Genomic DNA, 21,191 nt, shown 5'->3' with positions numbered 1-21,191 from the left:
TGATTGAAAATATTCTTGCTGTGCCTTTCGAAGACTTCACTATAAGAGAGCCAAAACTGTTTTAGATTGCCTTTTTGCAAGGCAGAATTTAATGATTTCCAATGTGAACAAAATCATAATTGTCTTAGATTTAAATGATTACAATCTAGGGGAAAAAAAAACCCAAAAAAACCCCTGAGAACCTGGATATTTTATGAAACTGAAAATTATTTTAATAATTTTTCAGTTTTCCTCTTTGTTTTCTGCTATATCCTATTAAGTCATGGAATAAAGAAGGAAATTGCAAATATCTGTGGAAGACTAAAAAAACGTTTACTTTTTGGAAGAAAGGTGACAAGAACTGAGGCCATTTGATGAATATGTCTTAAGGAAATTATTTTTGCTTAATACTTCAGAAATTTTTTCCATTAAGAAATGAGATCTAAACTTGGAGTAGTAGTGTATGCCACATACTAATGGAAATGTTTGGATCTCTAGTAACTTGAGGCAGGTGAAGGTTGATTTGAGGGCAGAGAATGTTTTTTGATGGTGTTATTAAATATGGTTATTTGTGGTAATAAATTCTGAGTTGAAGTGGATTATTTCTGTCCTGATAATTTGTTCTCAATTCTTGTATTTCACATTATTGAATCAAATACAGGTTTTTTTTTTGGTATTAAGACAAGCCGTCAAATGTCTTTGATACTGTAGCTGAGATTAATAACGTGATTACAAATTAACAGTTCAGAGCTGCAAAATAATCGGGATTATTTGCAAGATTCTAGAGCTCTGGCCAGGGCATATTCAGTCATCTGGCACATTAAGATAGTGTGGTTGTTGTAGTGTAGCCCCTTACCCCAATCTCCAGCTTGTGAAATTTAATGATATCATGCTAGATAATCATTAATTAAAAATTTGTTTGTTTTGATTGGCATACCCTACCTGAAAACTGAATAGAAATAAATACTATCACCTTTCTTTTAAATAGTGTTGATAGAGAGAAGATAGAGAAGCCTGTGTGCCTCTTCTGTCCTGACTTGGAACTTCAAAAGGCTGTGCTGGTTAGATCTGTGCTCTTCTAACCAGTGTGTTCCGTGAGCAAGTTCTCACATTTGAGCATAATTAGTGAGCCAGTCTCGAGTATAGTAACAGTATTAAGTATATAATCAGTGAGATATAAATCAGGAAAGATATAAATTATTTCACTTTAAATGTGAAGATGAAGAGAAAATCTCCTAACTTATTTTGTACAAGTAAAGTAGTGGGTTTTGTGAATACTTTTTTCAGGTCTGTGTATAAACAGGACTTGGAAATATGAAACTGAGAGAATGTCACCACCTTATGAGCAGCCTGAGTAATAGCAGAGTGCAGAGGGGTGTTTGAGGGATGATGAGGAGCACATTTATCCATACTGGTGGTCTAGTGCATGTAGCTTTGTTTTTTAGCACCTCTCTTTTTCTGCTATGTTCATGCTGTTTGATGGCATTTCTTTACCATGGATCCATTGCTGCAGCTCTTGTATTACTTGCTTATCCTTCGAGCTTGAGCAGGAGAGGATCTGGTGTTGTCTGTTCACCTCTTGTCCAGTGCGTATAAGGCAAAAGTGATGCTGGTTCGTGAGTAGAGTCCCTCCCATGAATTTCTGAGTGTTCTTGCCAGCGAGTTTGTGGAGAGGTAGGCAATCTTGAGCCTTATTTTAGTCTTATTTCCTTCTGAGGATTCCTAGGTGCCTGCTGTGGCTGATGCCCCTGTTCCAGACTGGGTGAAAATTGTTCCCTCCTGACTCATGTGCCTTTGGTTTGTCATGCTAAAGGTTAAGGAGAAAGATGTTTGGAAGTAAAAATGGATGTGCATGAGCAGAGCAGAGTGGTAAATGAAAACATACTGATGGTATGGCAGTGGTTTTGGTGTAATGTGTAAGTTTTGGTAATTTGTGAAATTCTGGCTAGCTTAGGATACAGCACAGAGGAAATGCATTTTCCTTTTCCTGCAAATTGAATATTCCCATGTACTGGGCCTGTGCAATGCCACAGTGAGTAAGGGAACAGATTAATTGGAAAGCTGTGAGTAGTTGTGGTCCAAGACACAGGTGAGAGCATGAGTGCATTCAGACTGTTCTCTAGGTCCTGGATTTTGATAATTTTTCTGCTGAGCTCTGTGTTAATTGTGTTGGTGATGTTTCTCCTGTTAGTTCTGAAGGAATGGGTTTTCTGGAATCTAAGGATTGTCTACCCATGGAAGCAGATTTTGCTTGTGTTTAAGCTGTGAAGTACATATCATTACCACAGTGAAAGCCACCTTGATGTTCATAGTAGTGATGTAATATCTATGTCCTATTCTAAGTGATTGTGTGCATCGCAATTAAGGCAATTGTCTTTTTATTACCTTGTTCTCCAAATTGATAATAAGGTTTTTCTAGTCTGACTAGGAGTTGTTTTTCCGAGTGTCTCTTCTTAGAGTAAGTCACATTAAAAGGATTCTTTATATAAAATCAAGAACAGTTGATGCTTCCTGACCATAGACCTGACAAGCATGTAACAATATCCATTACAAGAATCTAAACAGCAAATTTAATTTAATTTAGAAGTGGAACTTACACCTCTTATCTGTGTTTATAACTTCTCAGATGTGCTTCTCAGGTAGTATTTAAAATCCCCTTTTATTGTAATTTTCATGCTACAGTCTTGTCATAGAAAATCTTTGTAGATATTTCAGTAGTCAAGTAAGAACTTTTATTTTGCTGTCTATGTATATTTATTGCTTTTAGTAGTTAAAACTTATAGACTGGCTGGGCCACACGTCTTTCTTGGTGTGCGTCATACAGTTAAAAATACTTTTTTATATTTTTTGGCCTGCTTAGGAATTCATTATTACATTTGTCAAAACTAAAAATACCATTGCTATGAAGGTGTTTTTTTGTGCTATGATTTTATAGAAATACTAATGTGAGTCCTGCAGCCATCAGAGATGTGTGTACAAACACAGCCATTCACCTTCCTTCCCCCTTTGGTATTCACTAACAGCCAAATGGAATTGCAAGTCATGTATATCACAGTCTTAACAGGAAGCTGGGAAAGCTCATTCTTTCTTCCACCCTTTTGAAGCATCAGTGTGAAACCAAATATGATGGGGTCAAGAGGCACTTCCTGACTTTATGTATTAAGGAAGAAATGGAGGAAGCATGCAATCTAAGATAGCCTGTTTCCATCAGGTGCAGTGATTTTAACACAGCACTCCTTTCCATCCTCCATGTTCTATTCGGATGAAAGCACCTACCCTTTTCTTCTACCACTGTTTCTCCTGGTTTTCAAGGAGAGGGAGTAAATTCAGGATGTAGTCTTTCTGAAATGTTCTTTCAGGTCCTGACACCAGAAAACACTTGCTTTAAATTTGCCAACTGTTGGAAATACACCTTAGTAGTCAGAGGGGCTGGAGGGATAGGCTGAACTGATGGAGGGGGTGAGCTTGTGTTCCTGGTACTTCTCAGTGAGGCAGATCATCCCACGTGGAGCTTTGTGTTGCTGTAGCAGAGCCAGCTGGACTGTTGAAAATCTCTGCAGGCACAGTACCATAGCTGACAATCACTACAGACAAAACTGGATCGTGATACGATTTAGAATTTCATACAAGGTGTAAGGCTGTTGAAATTCGAGAACCAAAATAAGTCCAAATTTGCAGAGTTGAATGCAAAATAAATAACATAGTGCCTTACATTTGGCTTGTCCCAGAATGGAATTGAGAAAAGACAAAAAGGAAGTGTGCAAAAAGGTTTGTGTGGAAATTGTAAACAAAAAAAAAGGTGCTTTGAATCAGAAGGGGAACCAAAGAGAAACATGAAACTAAATCAGATATCATACTTGCGCCTTATTATCTTGTTGTTTGCCTTAAGTGATGTGATCCTGCCCATGAGTCAACCAAAAACCAGTGTTTGGGTGACCTTGGCCAATGCATCAGGTTTGGATACCATTTGTTTGATTTATTCAAGTCCAGAAAAGCCATTCTCACCCTTCTTGGTCAGTTTACCAGTAGATTGGCCAATACCAAAAAATGTCTCTCCAGATCTTTCACGATTCGTTATAAATCCCAATGAGGGATAGGGTGTCTTAACCAAATTTCTCCCTGAGGCACCCTATGCAGCTCAAGAAATGAAAATCTTTGGCTCAGTGAAAATGGATTTTTGCATAATATTTGGCTTTCCTTGGTCAAAACAAAATGAAGACAAAATCGCAGATGTCACTCCAAATCACACCTTGTAAAAAAATGTGACATCTTGGTGCAATTACACCTCAGCCTTGCACCATTGTGGAGATAACTTTTGAAAGTAAGCATGTATGTATTGATTGTTATCATAGTTATCATAGTATTTGTGCCTTGTCTACTTCAGTGTATCCAATAGTGCTTTGTCAAAGCAGTGCTCATGGTTCAAACAGGAGAGGGAGATGCTGGAACCCTAACCCCCAACACCCGGGCACAGAGAATTTCAAGCTTTCTGTGCTAACAGGCACTGACCCACAGAAGAACAGTGTATTTGACCTGAGGCCATGGAAAGGCTTCCAAAATTGAATTGAGATTGTAAATGAGTAGTTTGAATAGAAGTGTGTTATATCACATGGTGGAAAATACAGTTTAAGGTTTTAGGATATAATAATATATATGTAGCAAGATGGGGGTTTTAGGGCATAGGCTTATCTTGCTTTTTCACCTTCATGGGTATTGGTATTATGGGATTGGGTGGGTAAGTCTGCAGTGCGGAGCACAAGTGTTTGGTTTTTGGGTTAAAAGTAAAAATAAATTAGTTGCCATTTTATAATTGGATAGCTTACACTTAAAAGGTCCTGTAGAGAGAGATCTGGGGTTCCATTTTTAGTTTGTTAGCTTGATGTGTTGTGTGCTGTCTGTGAGAATGTAATACAGATACGAAAAGATAAACAGCTGAGTCCGAATACAAAAACCGTCTCTCTCATTAATTCCAACCACGAGGAAAAGAGCAGTGAGACATTTTGCGCTAAGTTGCAGAGTTTAGTTATTTGAGTTATTTAATTGATGAAGGTTGGGATGTTCCCTTGTAATAGAAGGAAATCCATCTTGATTTCTGTTGTGCTCACACACACTGGTCTTGTAAATAACTAAGCAGTTTTCTTTTGACTTTTAGAACTGGTTGTGTTAGCATTTAGTATGGGCATCTAAAGTGCTACAGTCTAAAGCAATAAATTTTTTCCTGGACTGTGGTAAATAGAAATTTTGAGATATAGTGCCACTGTTTTCATCCCTAGCTGTACGGTCTGCAAAAAGCAAGTATTAGTTGATATTCTTCCATCTCATTTCTGTAGCTTATCATTAGGGGTTGGTATCTCTAGACAGGAAGAGAATGGCTGAAATGGTGAGGGTTTGAAGATCTCCTTGCCTGTGCCATGCTTGTGCCAGGGATTTGAATCTGATGTCTGCATCTCTCTGTTCCACTACTTCCGTGTGGCTGCAGGTTGTTTTCATACCTGCCTCATCTTATTCTAAGTTTTGCTTATTGTTCATGTGTATAATGGGGATTTGACATGAGCAGTGTTTTTAACAGTGGTATTTTGGAGAGGATGAGGAACAGTGTGGAGAAATGAAAAGAGACAGCCATTGCTAATGGGTATTTTTGTTACATCTTTTCACTTTCCATGTAGCCCATTCTTTACACATGGCTGGTGACTGTGCAGCAGGATGAACACAATTTCATCTTAAATATGACATCTTCAGTGTCATCACTAATGTTTTTCTTGTGTATTGATTCATTGCTGAATTAGGAGAGAAACAGTAGTTCCTTTTATATGTTATATCCTTAAGACTGATCTAAATACTGGGCTTCATTGGCCTTGAGGGTATTGAGATCTTGTGTTTAAATGTGAATGATTTTGTTTGGTGAAAAGTTTTTTTGTTTTTAAAGTTTTGAAACACTGCATGCAATTGGTTTGTGGATGTTGGTGTCAAAAGATGCTCATCTCTTACAGAAGGTTGTCCAGGTAGGTGATGTTTAAACACACTGGAAAGGAAAAGATCAATTTAATTTTTTTCCTGTTTTTTTTAAGTTTCTTTTTAACTGAGGCAATGTTTAAGATTGTTTTTCACTTATTAGTTTTTCTCTGAGATCTCTAGTTCTTTGTCCTGGTGGATCACAAGTGCCAAGATGCACCTTTGAAGCCGGGGACCAGAAAGCTTTGTGCTTTGTGCTTTCTCTATACCAAAGAAAAAGGAATGAGAAAGGAAGCTAATGAGCATGTGCAGACACCTAAGAGAATGCCTTGAGAGCAAATAACTTATTTTTATTTAGAAATTGTCCTGTAACAACATTTAACATGCTTTCTTATATTGTAAGAAATTATATTCCATATTCCAAAAATATGTTTTATATTTATCATAATATTTTATATATAATAATTTATATATCCAAAAACATATTCCAAAATTTTGTTTCCTTTGCACACACACTTCATGATGAAAGGCTTCTCATGAGTTGGTGCTCTGTAGTATGCAGGGGTGCTTGTCACTGTTTGTCATACAGGCAGGCTTTACAGTGTAAGGTAACTTTCACAGTAGAGTCTGGGCAGCTGGTAGAGATTCTCTGAGTAGCTGCTGGACTCAGACTTTATGCAGACTGAATGCAATGATTTGACTTGTTAGATTAAGTCAGTTCTTATAAAAATGATGTAAACTGAATGAAAGGATCCAGCTTTGCATGTAGGAGCACTGGGTTCTTTGGAAAGAATGCTGGCATTTTCCACAGTCAGTTCTATCAGGAGGTCTTGTCTCTGCAAATGTGACTCAAAATGTTTCAGTCTACTTTCTTAAAGTTGATTTCTGATTGCAATTTACAAGCAATTGCTATTGCCAGTGAAGAGAAAGGTGTTAATGAAGTTATAGAGTTTGTTTTGTGAAGAGAGGACAATCAAGATTCAGCAAAACATTACTATTATTTTTTGTTATTTTAATCTTCGTGTTCAGTTTAACTATATGACGTGGTGCATACAGTGTCTGAAAATGCAGCTATTAAATAACTTCATCTGCTTGCAGGAGCTAGATTGCACTGGGAAATATTTAAAACCTGTAATCGTGGATAGTCTATGTAACAGAGATTTCCGGGGACAAGAGAAAGTCTGATTGCCTCATTTTTGCTGTGTTCTAAGAAGTACCATTGGCTATACTAACTGAGGGAAGGGTTTTCAAAACTTATACAGTTCTGTTTCCGGTAGGGTAGAAGTAGCTTTGTAACAGTGTGGTTGATGAGCCTGGGCTTGAATTTGTGGAAGGGGAAAGGTGGATTAATCTGTGAGAGCCACAGGGAATTCAGGCACCAAGAGAAGCAAAGACATTCCCTTAAACCTCACTGAAGAAGTGGTAGAAGAGCTTGTTTGTGTAGAGGAAAGTGAAGTTGTCACCCATACTTGATGACTTCACCATTTGGTAAATGCTAAGAAGTCTTATTTTTCAGGAGCTGACACAGGGAAAGTTGATTTTCCTTGAAAGACTGCAGTCTTAATAGGACTGCATGTAAATACTCTGCTATTGTACAAGTCAGGTTATCTTAAAATAGCAACAGTGAAGGAAATAGTTATTTTTCCTCAAAAACAAAATTGTTGGTTTTGTGCAGAATACCTGGGTACATCAGAAGCAAGTGCAGCAATGAGCTATGGCTTTTGTATTCACTCTGTGTGGTCATCTCTATAGTGAGATGCATAATTTTGGGTTTTTTTCTGACAGTTTTTTTGGACAGCTGTGTGCTGTCTAAATATTTTTGAACCAGATTGATAGCTGAGAATTGTTAAGTGAACTTTGCTTTCAACAACCTCTGTGATTTATGGTATTGGCTACTTTACCTGGAGGTGTGGGACTGTGAATGTTCCTCATGGTGAAACAAGTGCAGTTATTGGGCCACCATTGTTTTAAATGCATCCTGTGATCACATCCTAAAGATGTTTTGCCAATAGAGAATAATGCTTAGAGGGGGACAATGCTGGAATGAGAGGAGATAAAGCTTAAGAAATAACTAAGTAAAAGTACCAGAAGAAAATTCTCAGTTTCTAGATAGGAAGTGACTTTGGGATGCTGTCATCAGTAGATTAGGGGAGAAAGTGTAGCTGTGTGTTTCTCAAAGTGAGATGACTGAGAGAGTTGCAGTTTGGAGACTATAACTAGCTTCTTTTTTTTTGTTTCAAGTGCTTGGATCAAAGTGGAGCAGCTGAAGCCTTATCACCCTCACAAAGAGGAAATGATAAAGATTAACAAGGGTAAGCGCTTCCAGCAAGCTGTGGATGCCGTAGAGGAGTTTCTTAGAAAAACCAAAGGCAAGGATCAGGTGAGTGGGTTCTTTTTCACTGTGTGCATCAAAACAGGTCTTGGCATGATTGTTGATTAGATGCCTTGTTATGTGAAAGAAGCTTATTCCTCTGGCAAATTGAGGAGGATTTTGTTTTCCTTTGGTTTTTGGGGTTTATTTCCTATCCTCTCTTCTTCCCCATTTAATCTTGTTTGGTGGGGAAAAGCGATTATTGGATTATTAAATGATGAAGAAACTGAAGAGGCTAATTGGTCTGTTTGTGATGATTTTATACATCAGTCTTAAGAATTTGGTATCTAGTAATCTTGTCTTTAGTATGTTAGAAGTGCACAGTCCTGGCAAGTCTTCAGCTGGCCTATTCCGTTACATGCTTGCTTAAACTGGTGTGTTTTTGCAGGAGAACTAACCAGGAACTTCACTCACCAACTCCAAAGGGCTAACAGATATGTAGTTTTCAAGTTGCTGTGCTGTTGTTTTGCTTGATAGTAATCAGCACAGAGTCCTTCACATCCTTGGTTTTGCATGAAAATCATTCCATCTCTTCTCTTCTTTCCTTACCATCTTCTATTCTATAATCTCTCAGGCGTCTTCCCATAACTCCACTGAAGAGAAGAATCGGCATAATTCCAGTGAAGAAAGAGGCAAGCAATCTGCTGGTGAAGAGAAACGCAAAGGCAGTTTGTCTGAAGGAAAGGTGAAGAAGGGCACAGGGGAAGGAAAAAAGAGGGTCTCTTCTGTTTCGTCAGAGAGAGGATCAAAGTCACCCTTGAAAAAAGCCCAGGATCAGAGCCCCCGAAAGCGGGGGCGTCCACCCAAGGATGAGAAGGTTTGTGTTGTGCATGTCCGCCAGTGCCCATGGACTTGGCAACTGGCCTTGAGGGCTGACTGGCACCTTGACTAAAAGGCCACCAGGAAGGATCAGTTCAGTATCCCTTTTTTTAAGCTTTTCCATGTTGCTACTTCTAGACCATTTGGCTGCCTGATACCCTTGGCAAGTATATTGTTGCTACTTCCTGTGATTTTTACCAGTTAGTTACTGTGAGTGGCTCTGTTCATATCTTTGAGAGGGCTTTGAAAGCTGTATCAGGAGGATCCATTCTTTTGTCTTGTTATCTCTCAAGTTCAGTTTGTGCAGGAAGGATTAGCAAAGAGATACAGGTCTTCATCTGGCTCCTGACTTCTCCCATCTCATCTACTTTGTATGATCAGGTGATAAGTAGCCACTCAACTTCAACCTCAGTACTCAAAATGAGTGAGATATCCTTAAGAGCTAGGGCTTAAAGAAGAAATTTGTAGCATGGGGAATCCACCAGAAGAATTGTCTTCATTTCAGCTTCTGTGCTTTAGGATATGTTCCCATCCTCCATTATAAAGGAGCCTTAATATTTTATTCCCACCACTTTCCTGGTATTTCTTGATGTTGTGGCAGCACTTTGTCTACCCTTGTTTAGAGTTCCAGCCTTTTTATTATGGAACTCCCTGTTGTGGTCTAGATCTTCCTGTTCCAAATGGATATTTATTTTGGTGGATTATTACAAGGCACATCCTCCATTGGAGACTACACCTGAATACAACTGGGAGACCTCGACTGAAACATCATATGGCAACGTGCTTGCTCACCTGTACTTCAAGGGGACCATGTTGTGCTTCACAGTTTTATGTTTCAGTCAGGATGCAAGTCAAAGTCGTGGTCTTTGCTCTCCCAAACTGTGAATGGATTGGCCTTCGCTGGTTGAACAGCAGACTCTCTCTTGATGTAGTAAAATGAAGTTGATCATCTCAGATATTAGCTGTGAAGGCATCACAGAATAGAGTCATAGAATATCCTGATTTGGAAGGGACACAAAGATCATCAAGTCCAACTCCTAAGGGGTTAAAGGAAATACTGGCCCTTTTTTTAGCACCAATGTCTGAAATTAGGCTGTGCAACAGATCCCATCAGTTTCTTCTTTTGAGGGAAGTTGGAGAAGGGGAGGAATGGATGCTTATTGATTAATTACAACTCATAATTACAGAACTTGTCTTGACTGATGCAGGAAAATGCTTCATTGGCAACATAATTTTCACTTTTCAAAGTGTCTTCCTGTATACATGTCCCCACATATTTCTGTCAAAATAAGCCACAAGACTTTTTTTTTTTCTCTTGCAAAATGATTCTGTGTCTTTGAGCTAGATTCATTCCAAAATTTATCAGAGCTAATGGCTGGGTGAATTCTGATTGTGCTGACACACTGCACACATAGGTTTTACTGTGTTAGCTACCTTAGGACATCAGAGTGCTTTGAGTGAGCTAATTGTGGTAGTAGACATTATTTTACACATGACAAGCAGAGTGATTTTAAAGTTGCCCCAAAGTGGTGGCCAGCTGTGTGATAACTTCCTGGCTACAAACCAGGAAATTAAGCAGAATAAGGTAGGAAAGTAAGCCTTATAGCTTCTGGAAAGTGACAAATAAAACAATTGCCATGAAAATATAATAGTACTGCCTTAATACTGTTTTTCAGCTTATGAAGTAATTTTAAAATCTTGTCTTTTTGCCTGGTTCTCAAAAATTCCTCAAGTTCTTAGCCCTAGAGTAGAAAACATTTTCATGTTGTCCTGTATTAACACAGGATTTGGGATTTTTTTTCTCCATCTCAGTCCAAATTCTGGCTTCCAAGCAATAAGGATGCATAAAAATCAAGAATCCAGTTGTTGCTGAGATATGCTCTGTCTAGAAAATCCTAGAAAGGCTCTGTGGCCATAGATGATCATTCAAATACTCTTATTTTTAAGCTCATATGAATATTTTTGACGGAGCAACAGAACTTCATAGGTATCCAAGCAGGTTTTATCCATGCTTTACCAGCTGAAGTATGCAGGACTCTCTCTAGACACTACAAGATTGGAGACTGATGTCTGCATTGTCCTGCTAACACTTGGACAGTTGCATCATTCTGGGTTACCTCCAGGAGCCTTGCTCTGGCTATTTTTGCAAACAATGTTCTTCTCTTGTGCTTCTGTGTGGATATTAAGGTATATTGTGCATTTTCAGGAAGAAATTTTGGAGGGGAGATAATGGGACTCCATTTCTGAGCCTTCATTTCAGAGGAAGACAGCACTCATTATGCAGAAGTCCTGTGCATTCTTTTCACATAGCATAAAAACCTAGAGGTCTATAGCATATGTTTATGACCTACAGCATGAAGACCTATTTTAACCTATATGTCTTGGGGAAATAAAAAATAAAGTTTAATCTGCTCAACAGTAAAAGCCCTGATATGTTAAGTACTATCATGATATTACAAACCAGGGCCTGTGGAGCAGATAGGGCAGCCCACATACCAGTTTGTCTCATGGGTTCTGCAAACTTGAGCAGGTGTGGCTGTCAACCTCAGCAGGTGTGGCTTTGAAGGTTCTCCTGATAACAGGTAGGCTATTCTATTGTGAAAGGGTAGGATTAAAAGAGTTCAGACCTCTGCTTGTAATGATGTTCTTTACTCATTTGTTAAGCTTTTTGCATCCACCAGAGGAAAATACGGAATCAAGCATGTTTCAGCTCACTTCATAAGTGCTCAAGTGCAATCATTCCTCTTAGGTGTGAAGAATGGACTCTCCAGAAGCCGTAAATCTGGTTGAATTCCTTCGCTGGCATTCCATGTTTTTCTCACCTCACCTGTATTGCTAATACTCTTTGTTTAAATTTGAATGCTCATGGAAAGGCCTGTGAAATGGAAGGCATTTGTAGTGCTTTCAGAGCTCTCTGTGTGTGCTCAAATGATCATCGTGATGTGACCAGCCCCTGAGCCAGGTTTTAAGCTCTTTCTGATCCTCCTTCTGTCTCCTCAGGACCTCACAATTCCAGAGTCAAGTACAGTGAAGAGAGTGATGACTGGAACAGTGGCTGGATTTAAATGGCCACCGAGTGTGAGTGAGGTGAGAAGCTTTACAACATCTAGGATCTGAGTTTGTGGCAGCAAATCTAGATCCCTTTGGCTGTAAAACAGCGAGATCTTGTATTCTTGTGTTAGAATGTACTGCAGCGTAACAAAGCTGAACAATCCCAGACAGTTCACAAATATGCTGGGAAATGAGATTTCTGTCTCTGTGGTACTATTTGCAGATTGACATTTAACATGCTGTACTAATGTTTACACTTTTTGTTTCAAAAGCATTTTTGTGACTGACTTCCCAAAAGTGGAGGTGGTGTGAATAGTGTCTCCCTGTCTGAATACTAGCACATGGGGTGCTTTCATTTGATTTCCTTCACAAGCAGCTTTTGAAGACCTTTTGATTTTGTTGAACAAATGAGTGATCAGTAAAGCAGTGTAAGAGCAATGTGATTCCAGGCTTCTATGTATGATGATCACTGGGGAGATGAGGTATCTGGGCCTTCAGTCCTTGTTGCGGTTAGGATGGGTTTGCTTGGCATGTGACAATCTCCAGTCAATTCCCAGAATGCTAGAAATTCCTTGGAAGCTGGAGAATAAGTGTTTTCATTTGCTTGGGAGAGGAAGAAGTGGAATATGAATTTTCTTCCTCTCATGTTAATCTTGCTTATATACTTCTTCGGTTTTCATACAGATGTTGAAAAATGAGGAATTTGGTTAGAGTGGATTTGGTTTTGAGAAAGGAGCACAATGTAAACTACTCAGTTAATTAAATATGGTCCTTGTGACAGCTGATACATTTCATATTTCCCCCCTTATTCTATTATTCTCATGCGGCTTAGGGAGAGCAAGGGAATTGTGCTGTGATCACTCAGTGACTCTGGATTTATTTCTGAGGCTGTACTTTCTCTCTTTATAGCCTGTGAAGGACAGTGATCCACACTTTCATCACTTCCTGCTAAGCCAGACAGAGAAGGTAAGGATTTGGCGGACCAGGATCATGCTGCTGAGTAGCTTGGAATCTTGCCCTATGCTGGAACTGAATACAAAGAGCATGCATAAAGAGCTCCAGAATTTTGTTCTTTAAGGGCTGGCAATTAGATTAGTTAAAGTACTTCCAGGCCTTAAGATTTCGAGTGATTTAGCATTAAGCACAGTGAATAGATTTAAGTAATTCAAGATTATCTAGCACTAGTTTTTGACAGATCTTATGCAATAAATTCTGTAGAAGGAACAGGATGGACAGGAAAACCTTTTTTTTTTGTGTTCAAAAATCCTGTTGTTTGATTGTTTTTGATGGTTGTCCTATCAGTTTCTTCATCTGGATAGGCTTGTCAATTCACTGAATGTTGCAGGAAAACTTCTAGGACCAGAAAAGCTCCTTATAAAATACAACCAGTTTATCTCCCGAGAGTCAGAAGCCTTACAGGATTTTATATTCAGCAGTGAACATCAGGAGGAAAAGGAAAGATCAAATTAAGCATAAAAGGATTTATATCTCACTGAGGATCTGGGCAGAGCCAGAAGGATTAAGAGCTCCTAACAGTTTTATCCAGACAAGCTCACAGTAGGCAGCATGGGGAGGAATAGTCTTTTCCTTACCATTTGTGGAAAGCCACATGCATTCTCATATTAACCAGAAGGTTTTGGTTCCACAACTGCAGAGACATAGTGGGCGTAGATGTGAGGCTTCATGGCAGGCTTCAGAGAGCTAAATGTAGGAGTAGAGATGGCCTGGGTTCTGCTGCCTCCAGAGGAGCCTGTTGCAGGAACTACAGAAAAGAGTTAGCAGTGCCTCTGTTAGAAGACAGGCTGAATTGCTGGAGCAGGGTGAGAAAGAATGATCTTAATATCTTGCAATGTATTTTAGGTTTTATTTTCTCCCCTTGAGGGAAGCCCCAGAGTTGTCCTGCTTTGAAGGTGGTGGTGGGTAGATGAGCTGCCTGTTTCTGTGGAACAAGGATATGGTCTGTTTGCTCGGCAGAGTAAATCAGCACTGTCCTTCCCCTGAATGCTTTGTCTTCTCCATACAGCCAGCTGTCTGCTATCAAGCCATCACAAAGAAGCTGAAGGTTTGTGAAGAGGTAAAGCAAATCTTCATTTTGATGGATTTTTATTGTTACGAGGCCTTGCAGTTCTTCCAGAGCTGTGCATTATATTGTTTTTATTATTATTTTCCCTTCTCTCTTCCCCCCCACATCCCCCCCCCACCACTCCCTCAGGAGACAGGATCCACCTCCATCCAGGCAGCAGACAGCACAGCAGTCAATGGCAGCATCACGCCTACAGACAAAAAGTAAGATTTCCAGTGCACTTCAGCCATTTCCTTCCCAGCTCACACATGCAGCCACTCTCCAGCTTGTCACGGAGAATGAATAAACCTAACATTTCCCTTTAACTGCACATTCCTTCTGTCCTTGTGCAAAACAGTTTTGGGGGGCAAGGTGGGAAGGAGGCAGCTAAAAACAAAGGGGGCTGTACAATACAAAATTCAGAGTAAGTTCTGTCCTGGATACATTTTCAAGTGTTTCAGCAGCAGCCCTTTTCAGTAGATCCCACTGCAGGCTGTTAGCAGCATATTCCTGAGTGTCAAATGAGTTAGGAAGATAAAAGGGGATCTGTCTCCAGTAGTGCCTGGCAGTTGACTGGGATTGTTTAATTGCTCTCCTGAGCATGCAGAAGACAAGGGGAAGAGGGAGATGTGTTTTCCCATCACAAGGAGGCACGTGAGCTTTCTGGTTTCTCCTCATACACTCATTCTCCTTTTTAGAGTGAGAGAAGCCTAACTTGAGCTTCCTTTTTTGCTCTGTAACTTCTGCGCTGTTCAAATTGAGTTCAGGCCACTCCTGTTATTTGCTGTTGGGGCAGTTCACATGGGATATCAGTTCTCATCTATACTGTAGGGGAACAAGAATAACAATGAAGCTGTTCAGGTAAAACAGTCTCTCAGGAAAGTGCATCTCAGAGGTGGGTTGGGAAGGAAGGAGTATCTCTGCTGGTTTAGAGACTTGAAAATAGGTAGACCTTATTTGGGCCATGTGAGGAGCCTGTAGTGATTTGCTCTGCCTTGTCTAACTTAGTTTGCTTGGAGAAAAGGCAGCATGGCTAGCTGGAAGAGGACAAGTAGCTTGTGAAAGCCATGATGCAGCTGTAGTGTGGCTAATTCTGCAGAATTAACCGCAGATTTGCCAGGTAGATTTTATTGTGAAGTTACCTTAGATGTAACTGAATACTTCAGAATCTGTCTGAAAACTGTGGGTTTTGTGGGAGCTGCATGATGGATAAAAGGGTTCTTGCAGCAATATCTGCAGAGGAATTCTTGTTGCAAGTGATTGTAGGGACTTGGTGGCATATTTTCTTTTCTTTGAATGGAGGGAGTGAAACTCTTTCCAGCTTGTGGGAGGAGGGGAAGGGTGTTTTCTGGGACTGATGGGGAACTGTACTGGCCTAATACTTCCTTTCTTCTTGTGTCTGAAATGGCAGCTGTAGAGCAGGGACTAAGTCTCTGGTCTGGCATGATGCTTAGCCTAGTAGTCTTTGCTAGGCGTTATTAAAACTAAGATACTAATGTATCATTCAATTATACAAGTAAGCATTGTATGTGTGACTTAGTTTTAAAGTCAGAAGTTAATTAGAGAACTCCCTGCTCATTTCTAAGTGTTTCCTTTAACTTCAGTGAGGCAATGACTGCCAATAGAAGGCACTCAAATAGCAATTTTAGTAAACAAAAAACCACACACAAACAAAACACCCCAAACAAACAAAAAGAACCCAGACCATCCAAACCTTTAATATTTAGGTGATCTTCTGAAATACGCTAAAGACTTTCTTCAGCAAATTGTTAGGGATGCTTGGTAAGCAAAATAAATTCCAGCCTGATTTTAAAGCTTAGTATTTGCCCACTGTAGCTGTGGCTGCAGTGGAACATGTTTGTTTGGGTATTTTTTTGTGCTGGTGATGCTCCAGTTTGCTCTTCATCATTTTCATCACCATGAGAAACGGACACTGATTGCTCTTTCTTGCATTAATGTTTATCTGTACCCTCAGGATAGGATTTCTGGGCCTTGGTCTGATGGGAAGTGGCATTGTCTCCAACTTGCTGAAGATGGGTCACACTGTCACTGTGTGGAACCGGACTGCTGAGAAGGTAGGCATGTGCTTAAACCTCTCCTAAACATTCAGTTACCCCCTGTATCTCATGGAATCATCTGTCAGTGGTGCCTGGGAGAGAATGCCAAAGAAACACAAGGATACACTTGTGAACTTGTTCTGTCCTGTTTCCTGGGTGCTTGTTGGTGGGCACGTGTAACTAAATGCAGCTGTGGTCTGTTCTAGTGAGGTCACTCTTATGTAAGCACTCCCGCTCCACTGCCTTTTTGTGTGAGAGGAGAGAGTTGTCAGAAAAATTACACCATTGTATGTGTTGAAGAATGGGATGTAGCATGTCTCTGAAAATACTGCTGATGTGAATAGCCATGTCAATGTATTGTGCATCTGTGAATAGCCATGAAAATACTGCTCATGTGAATAGCCATGCAGTGTATTGGGCCAAAAAGGCCAAGTGCAGGGAGTTATCCCTGGAGATTGAGGTATGGTAAGATGCACTGCCCAGCCACAGGTTAGTCTACATATATCGTGCTAGTCATATGGTAACAAGTGTTCTGTTAAAGATCTACTGTGTCATGAGACCAGGATGGAGAAGGGCTTTATAGGAGTATTCAAAATGAAAATGGAGCTTACATTTCATTGCACTTATATACTAGGCATTGTCCTAGAAAAATAGGTAGCTGGGGGACCCACTGTAAGATACTGTGGAATATCAAAGCGGGAGGGGCACCGTGGTTACTTTGTTAAAAGGTTATTAAAAGATTTATTTTTTCAAGAGCAAAATATGGCTGGTATGAGGGGATAGGTAAGAAGGAGCTAAGATTTTGAAGCAGCAGCCCTTTGAAACACATCAGTCTCAGCTGTGCATGTTCCTGTTAATATCTAATAACACATTTTGCTATCTCCTTTTACCATTATTTTTCCCTAAATCTCCCTTGTTTCCATAATAATTTATTGTCAAATGCACAACCTTCTTACAATTTCACCTAAGAGTTTTGTTTCTGTATGTCTTTCCTTCAAAGTTGTTCACCTGTTCTTCAGAAAAGCTGCAAAAGAGCCGGGTGCATGCGTGCGCGCGCGCGCGCGCGTGTGTGTGTGTGTGTGTTGACAGAGAAGTTGCTGTGTAATTAACATGCCTGACTCCTTTGGAGTTGTGTCCAGCAGTGGAGTTTGTACAGCAAAATGCAGAAAATCCATTTTCTCTGTATTTAATTTGTCTTACCTTTGGACTTGTGCCTTTTGCAGTGTGATTTGTTCATCCAGGAGGGGGCACGGCTAGGAAGAACCCCTGCTGAAGTAGTCTCCACCTGTGACATCACGTTTGCCTGTGTATCAGATCCAAAAGCAGCAAAGGATGTAAGGATTAGCTCTTACTTTACCTCTGCTGGTTAGCCTACGAGATGGCAGTCACTGAATGCCAGTTCTGCTTCCTGCTAACCACAGTAGTCTGGGTCATGGTACATCCTCAGCAGTGCAGCTGTGTAAAAAGAAATGTCCCAACAAAAAAACATTTTAAAAACTAAGTCTTTGAGGGCATGTTCTGATAACCCTCTGGGGGTCTGTCACTGCAGTGCCAGTCTCAGTTGGACTCCTGCAAAACTGGGACTTCTCTGCAGACACCCTATTGCTTTACCGCTCTTCTGTTCTCCACAGCTGGTGCTTGGTCCAAGTGGAGTGTTGCAGGGGATTCGCCCGGGGAAGTGTTATGTGGATATGTCCACCGTGGATGCAGATACAGTCACAGAGCTGGCCCAGGTAATCACCAACTGAGCCTCTTACCAGCAGCAGCTGTTTATTCAGCAGCAGTTCTGCAGTTTGTGTTGCTTCAGGTGCTTTATTACTTTTGGTAATAAAACTGCTTCTAGCGGTCTTTGGGCTTTTGGGAGAGTCTCAAGTTCCAGGCAGACAAGACAAAATAGCATGTCAAATCTTGACCAGCAAAGAGTGTTGGATGAGATGTTCCCTGGTGATACCAGCAAAGCCTGTAGATTTGGCAGAGCTACTACCTGGCACCAGTGCAAACAGATATCCAAATTTTGATTTCCTAAGAAATATTTGTAGACAGGTTGGTATTCTGTAGCAAACTTGAGGGTAAAACCCCGTCTGGATTAATGACTGATGAAAGGTATAATCTGCCTAGTTTAAATGCTTTGGTTGGGGAAAATTATTGTCTTCACATTTCATTCTATGGAAATACTATTATAGGATTTCTGTAGAAGTGTTCTGATTACTTCTCCTGTAGTGTCTGTGATTTCTTTTTTGACATCTTGATTGTTCCCCACTGGCTAAGGCAGCGTGGTGGTTTTACAAGGAAGGGGAGCTGGTTTTGGTGAAGTTTTAAGTAGACATGTTGGTGATGCACTATTGTCTAACATCAATTCAGAGAATGCAAATCACCCACACTAGTAAATGTCTGGCGGAAGACATTTGTCAAAGGCCTTTCCTCTGTGGGAAAGAGGGGAAAATATAATGATCAATCTTCTGGGATTCTTATGCCATATGTACACTTTCAACATTGATCTCTTGGCCAATATAAAGTGCCATGACTAAAACATGTCAGTTCAGCTACTTAAAACATGCACAGTAGTGATGGGTACAAGAGGGTCTTGCCTGGAGTGTGAGGTCAACTTCTGATCTTAAGCACATTTTGCAGGATAAAGTGTGATACATCACATTAGTGCTTGCCTCTCCTGTTTATATGGTGGAGCTATTTGTTCTGCTTTAAAATTCTGTCCTTAGGAGCAGGAATGCCCTAAATGATGGTGCTGCTGCTGTTCATGCACAGCTAATCAGAGATGCTCTTCTCCCAGGTGATAGTGTCCCGAGGTGGTCGCTTTCTGGAAGCACCAGTCTCAGGAAACCAGCAGCTCTCCAATGATGGAATGCTTGTGATCCTGGCAGCTGGCGACAGGGGTTTATATGAGGACTGCAGCAGCTGTTTCCAAGCTATGGGGAAGACCTCTTTTTTCCTAGGTAATTGAAACATGGAAGGCCTGATGGCAGTTTCTTAGTGCAAGGACTGGGAAATTTCAGCAAGGAGTCTGAGATGTGTCATCTTTATCTTTTCTCTTTGGGCAGTTTGGGAAACTGGTCTGCTTCTCCAAAACTTGGCCAGTTTCAGAGCCTGCAGGCTAAGGATTCTTTTTTGAATGCTGGCTCATTTTGGAGGATCTGTGATGCTTTTGGTTTTACATTATATTTTAAAATTTCTCCATTCCTTTGAGTGCTTGGAAAATGGGAATAATTTCTGAAGTCTTTCAGGACACGGGAGAGCAGCCAAGTGCTTGATGCTAGGAGTCTAGCAGTGTTACTGCTGTGTGGGCTGGCAAAGTAGGGTTGTTGTTTCTCTTCTGGAGGAATCCCAATGTTGTGTCTTGCTCCTAGGTGAAGTAGGCAATGCTGCCAAGATGATGCTGATTGTGAACATGGTCCAAGGCAGCTTCATGGCAACAATAGCAGAAGGACTCACTTTGGCTCAAGTGACTGGCCAGTCCCAGCAGACCCTTCTGGATATCCTCAATCAGGGACAACTTGCCAGCATCTTCCTGGACCAGAAGTGCCAAAGTAAAGTTATCTTATATTGTTCTCTTACAATCCATCAGTGTTTCAGATAGTGGCAAAAGGTAGAAAATAACAGTCCCATTCTTCATCAGCCTGGGATTATGATTATTTTAAGCACTCTGGAAATGAAGAGCTGAGTTCCCATTCCTTCCCCTTTATAGCTAGGACTTCTGAGAATCTGAGTTAGGACTACTTAAAGCTTAAGTTAGGATTTCATGGGGGCAGGGTAACAAGTGAAATGGAGGGCAAGCTGCTTAGAAATCTGAGCTCACTTTGTCAGTGGGCAGTATCTGTGCCATCATATATGTGACATCATGTATAGTAGTGACATCATCTACTGTGGCCAGATGAAGGTAGCAAGTAGAAAAACAGGAGAACTAACAATAGTGATCAGCAATGGAAAGGAAAATTGATGTTGAATTGGCAGCCTCCTGCAGTGTGGGCTTGGCTTAGTTTTGTCATGCTTACTTTTTGCATCGGTTCCTCTCCACAGATATCTTGCAAGGAAACTTTAAACCCGATTTCTACCTGAAATACATACAGAAGGATCTTAGATTAGCTATTGCACTGGGCGATTCTGTCAACCACCCAACTCCCATGGCAGCTGCTGCCAATGAGGTAAGAGTTGTTCAGTGTTCAGATGTGTTCTTCAGCATTTATTCAGAAGAGCCATTTGTCAACCAGAGACACAGATCTAAGAGTTATATCATCTCTAAGACAAAGGAATAGTGATTGAAATATATTTTTACTAGGGTGGCATTGGATTTGTTTTGATTGTAGAGACCCTTAGAATGTTACATCGGGAAGCACAGAAAGACCTGGCACTGTGATCTGCACTGGGACTGTTTGACATACTGTACAGTTCTCTGGTTGCAGTGGTCAGCAGAGGAGTTTTTCTGATGGGAAAAGGCTTCACACGATCAGGGTCTGATCCTTTTCTGATTTCTCTTTAGGTATATAAACGAGCAAAAGCATTGGACCAATCTGACAACGACATGTCTGCAGTGTACAGGGCCTACATCCATTAGGCTGCACCCTTCTTACTGTTCATATGATGATTATTGATTAATATTATTATGATACTGGGTTTTAACTCTGGACCAGTCCATCTCTGTCTTTCCATTTCCTTTTATACACAAACTTTGAGACCTGCTGCGGTGAGCCTTCCACTGTGGCAGAAGGGGGGAGGAGGGGGCTGGGATTGTTGCAGTCTAATTACAAAAATCCATGTCATGCACTGACAGTCATGAGACAGAACAGCGGCAATTGTTCAGAAGCTCTGAGGCAACTCTGCCAGAAATCTGCTGCTTGGCTGCTTTAATTTTCCTCTTTGTTTGCTAGTCCAAGATGCTGTTTCTAAC

General features: G+C 40.5%; 1 protein-coding gene across 2 annotated transcripts in view; it reads left to right on the top strand.

Annotated features, from left to right (window-relative positions):
- GLYR1 (glyoxylate reductase 1 homolog) overlaps positions 1-21,191 on the top strand; it is a 24,726-nt gene extending 3,535 nt beyond the window's left edge. The window contains exons 4-16 of one of the 2 annotated variants that reach the window (XM_015642806.3): positions 8,173-8,311; positions 8,877-9,119; positions 12,122-12,208; positions 13,082-13,138; positions 14,196-14,246; positions 14,385-14,458; positions 16,210-16,309; positions 17,515-17,625; positions 17,923-18,024; positions 19,080-19,242; positions 19,654-19,833; positions 20,324-20,448; positions 20,784-21,191. In XM_015642806.3, the coding sequence (XP_015498292.1) occupies positions 8,173-8,311; positions 8,877-9,119; positions 12,122-12,208; positions 13,082-13,138; positions 14,196-14,246; positions 14,385-14,458; positions 16,210-16,309; positions 17,515-17,625; positions 17,923-18,024; positions 19,080-19,242; positions 19,654-19,833; positions 20,324-20,448; positions 20,784-20,858 (1,507 nt within the window). In that variant the 3' untranslated portion in view covers positions 20,859-21,191. The remainder of the gene's footprint in view (positions 1-8,172; positions 8,312-8,876; positions 9,120-12,121; positions 12,209-13,081; positions 13,139-14,195; positions 14,247-14,384; positions 14,459-16,209; positions 16,310-17,514; positions 17,626-17,922; positions 18,025-19,079; positions 19,243-19,653; positions 19,834-20,323; positions 20,449-20,783) is intronic. The other variant, XM_015642809.2, reaches the window with a different exon arrangement.

Source organism: Parus major, chromosome 14, assembly GCF_001522545.3.
Source record: "Parus major isolate Abel chromosome 14, Parus_major1.1, whole genome shotgun sequence".
NCBI classification, from domain to species: domain Eukaryota; kingdom Metazoa; phylum Chordata; class Aves; order Passeriformes; family Paridae; genus Parus; species Parus major.
Note: the sequence above shows the minus strand (reverse complement) of the source record. Positions and strands in the feature narration are given on the sequence as shown.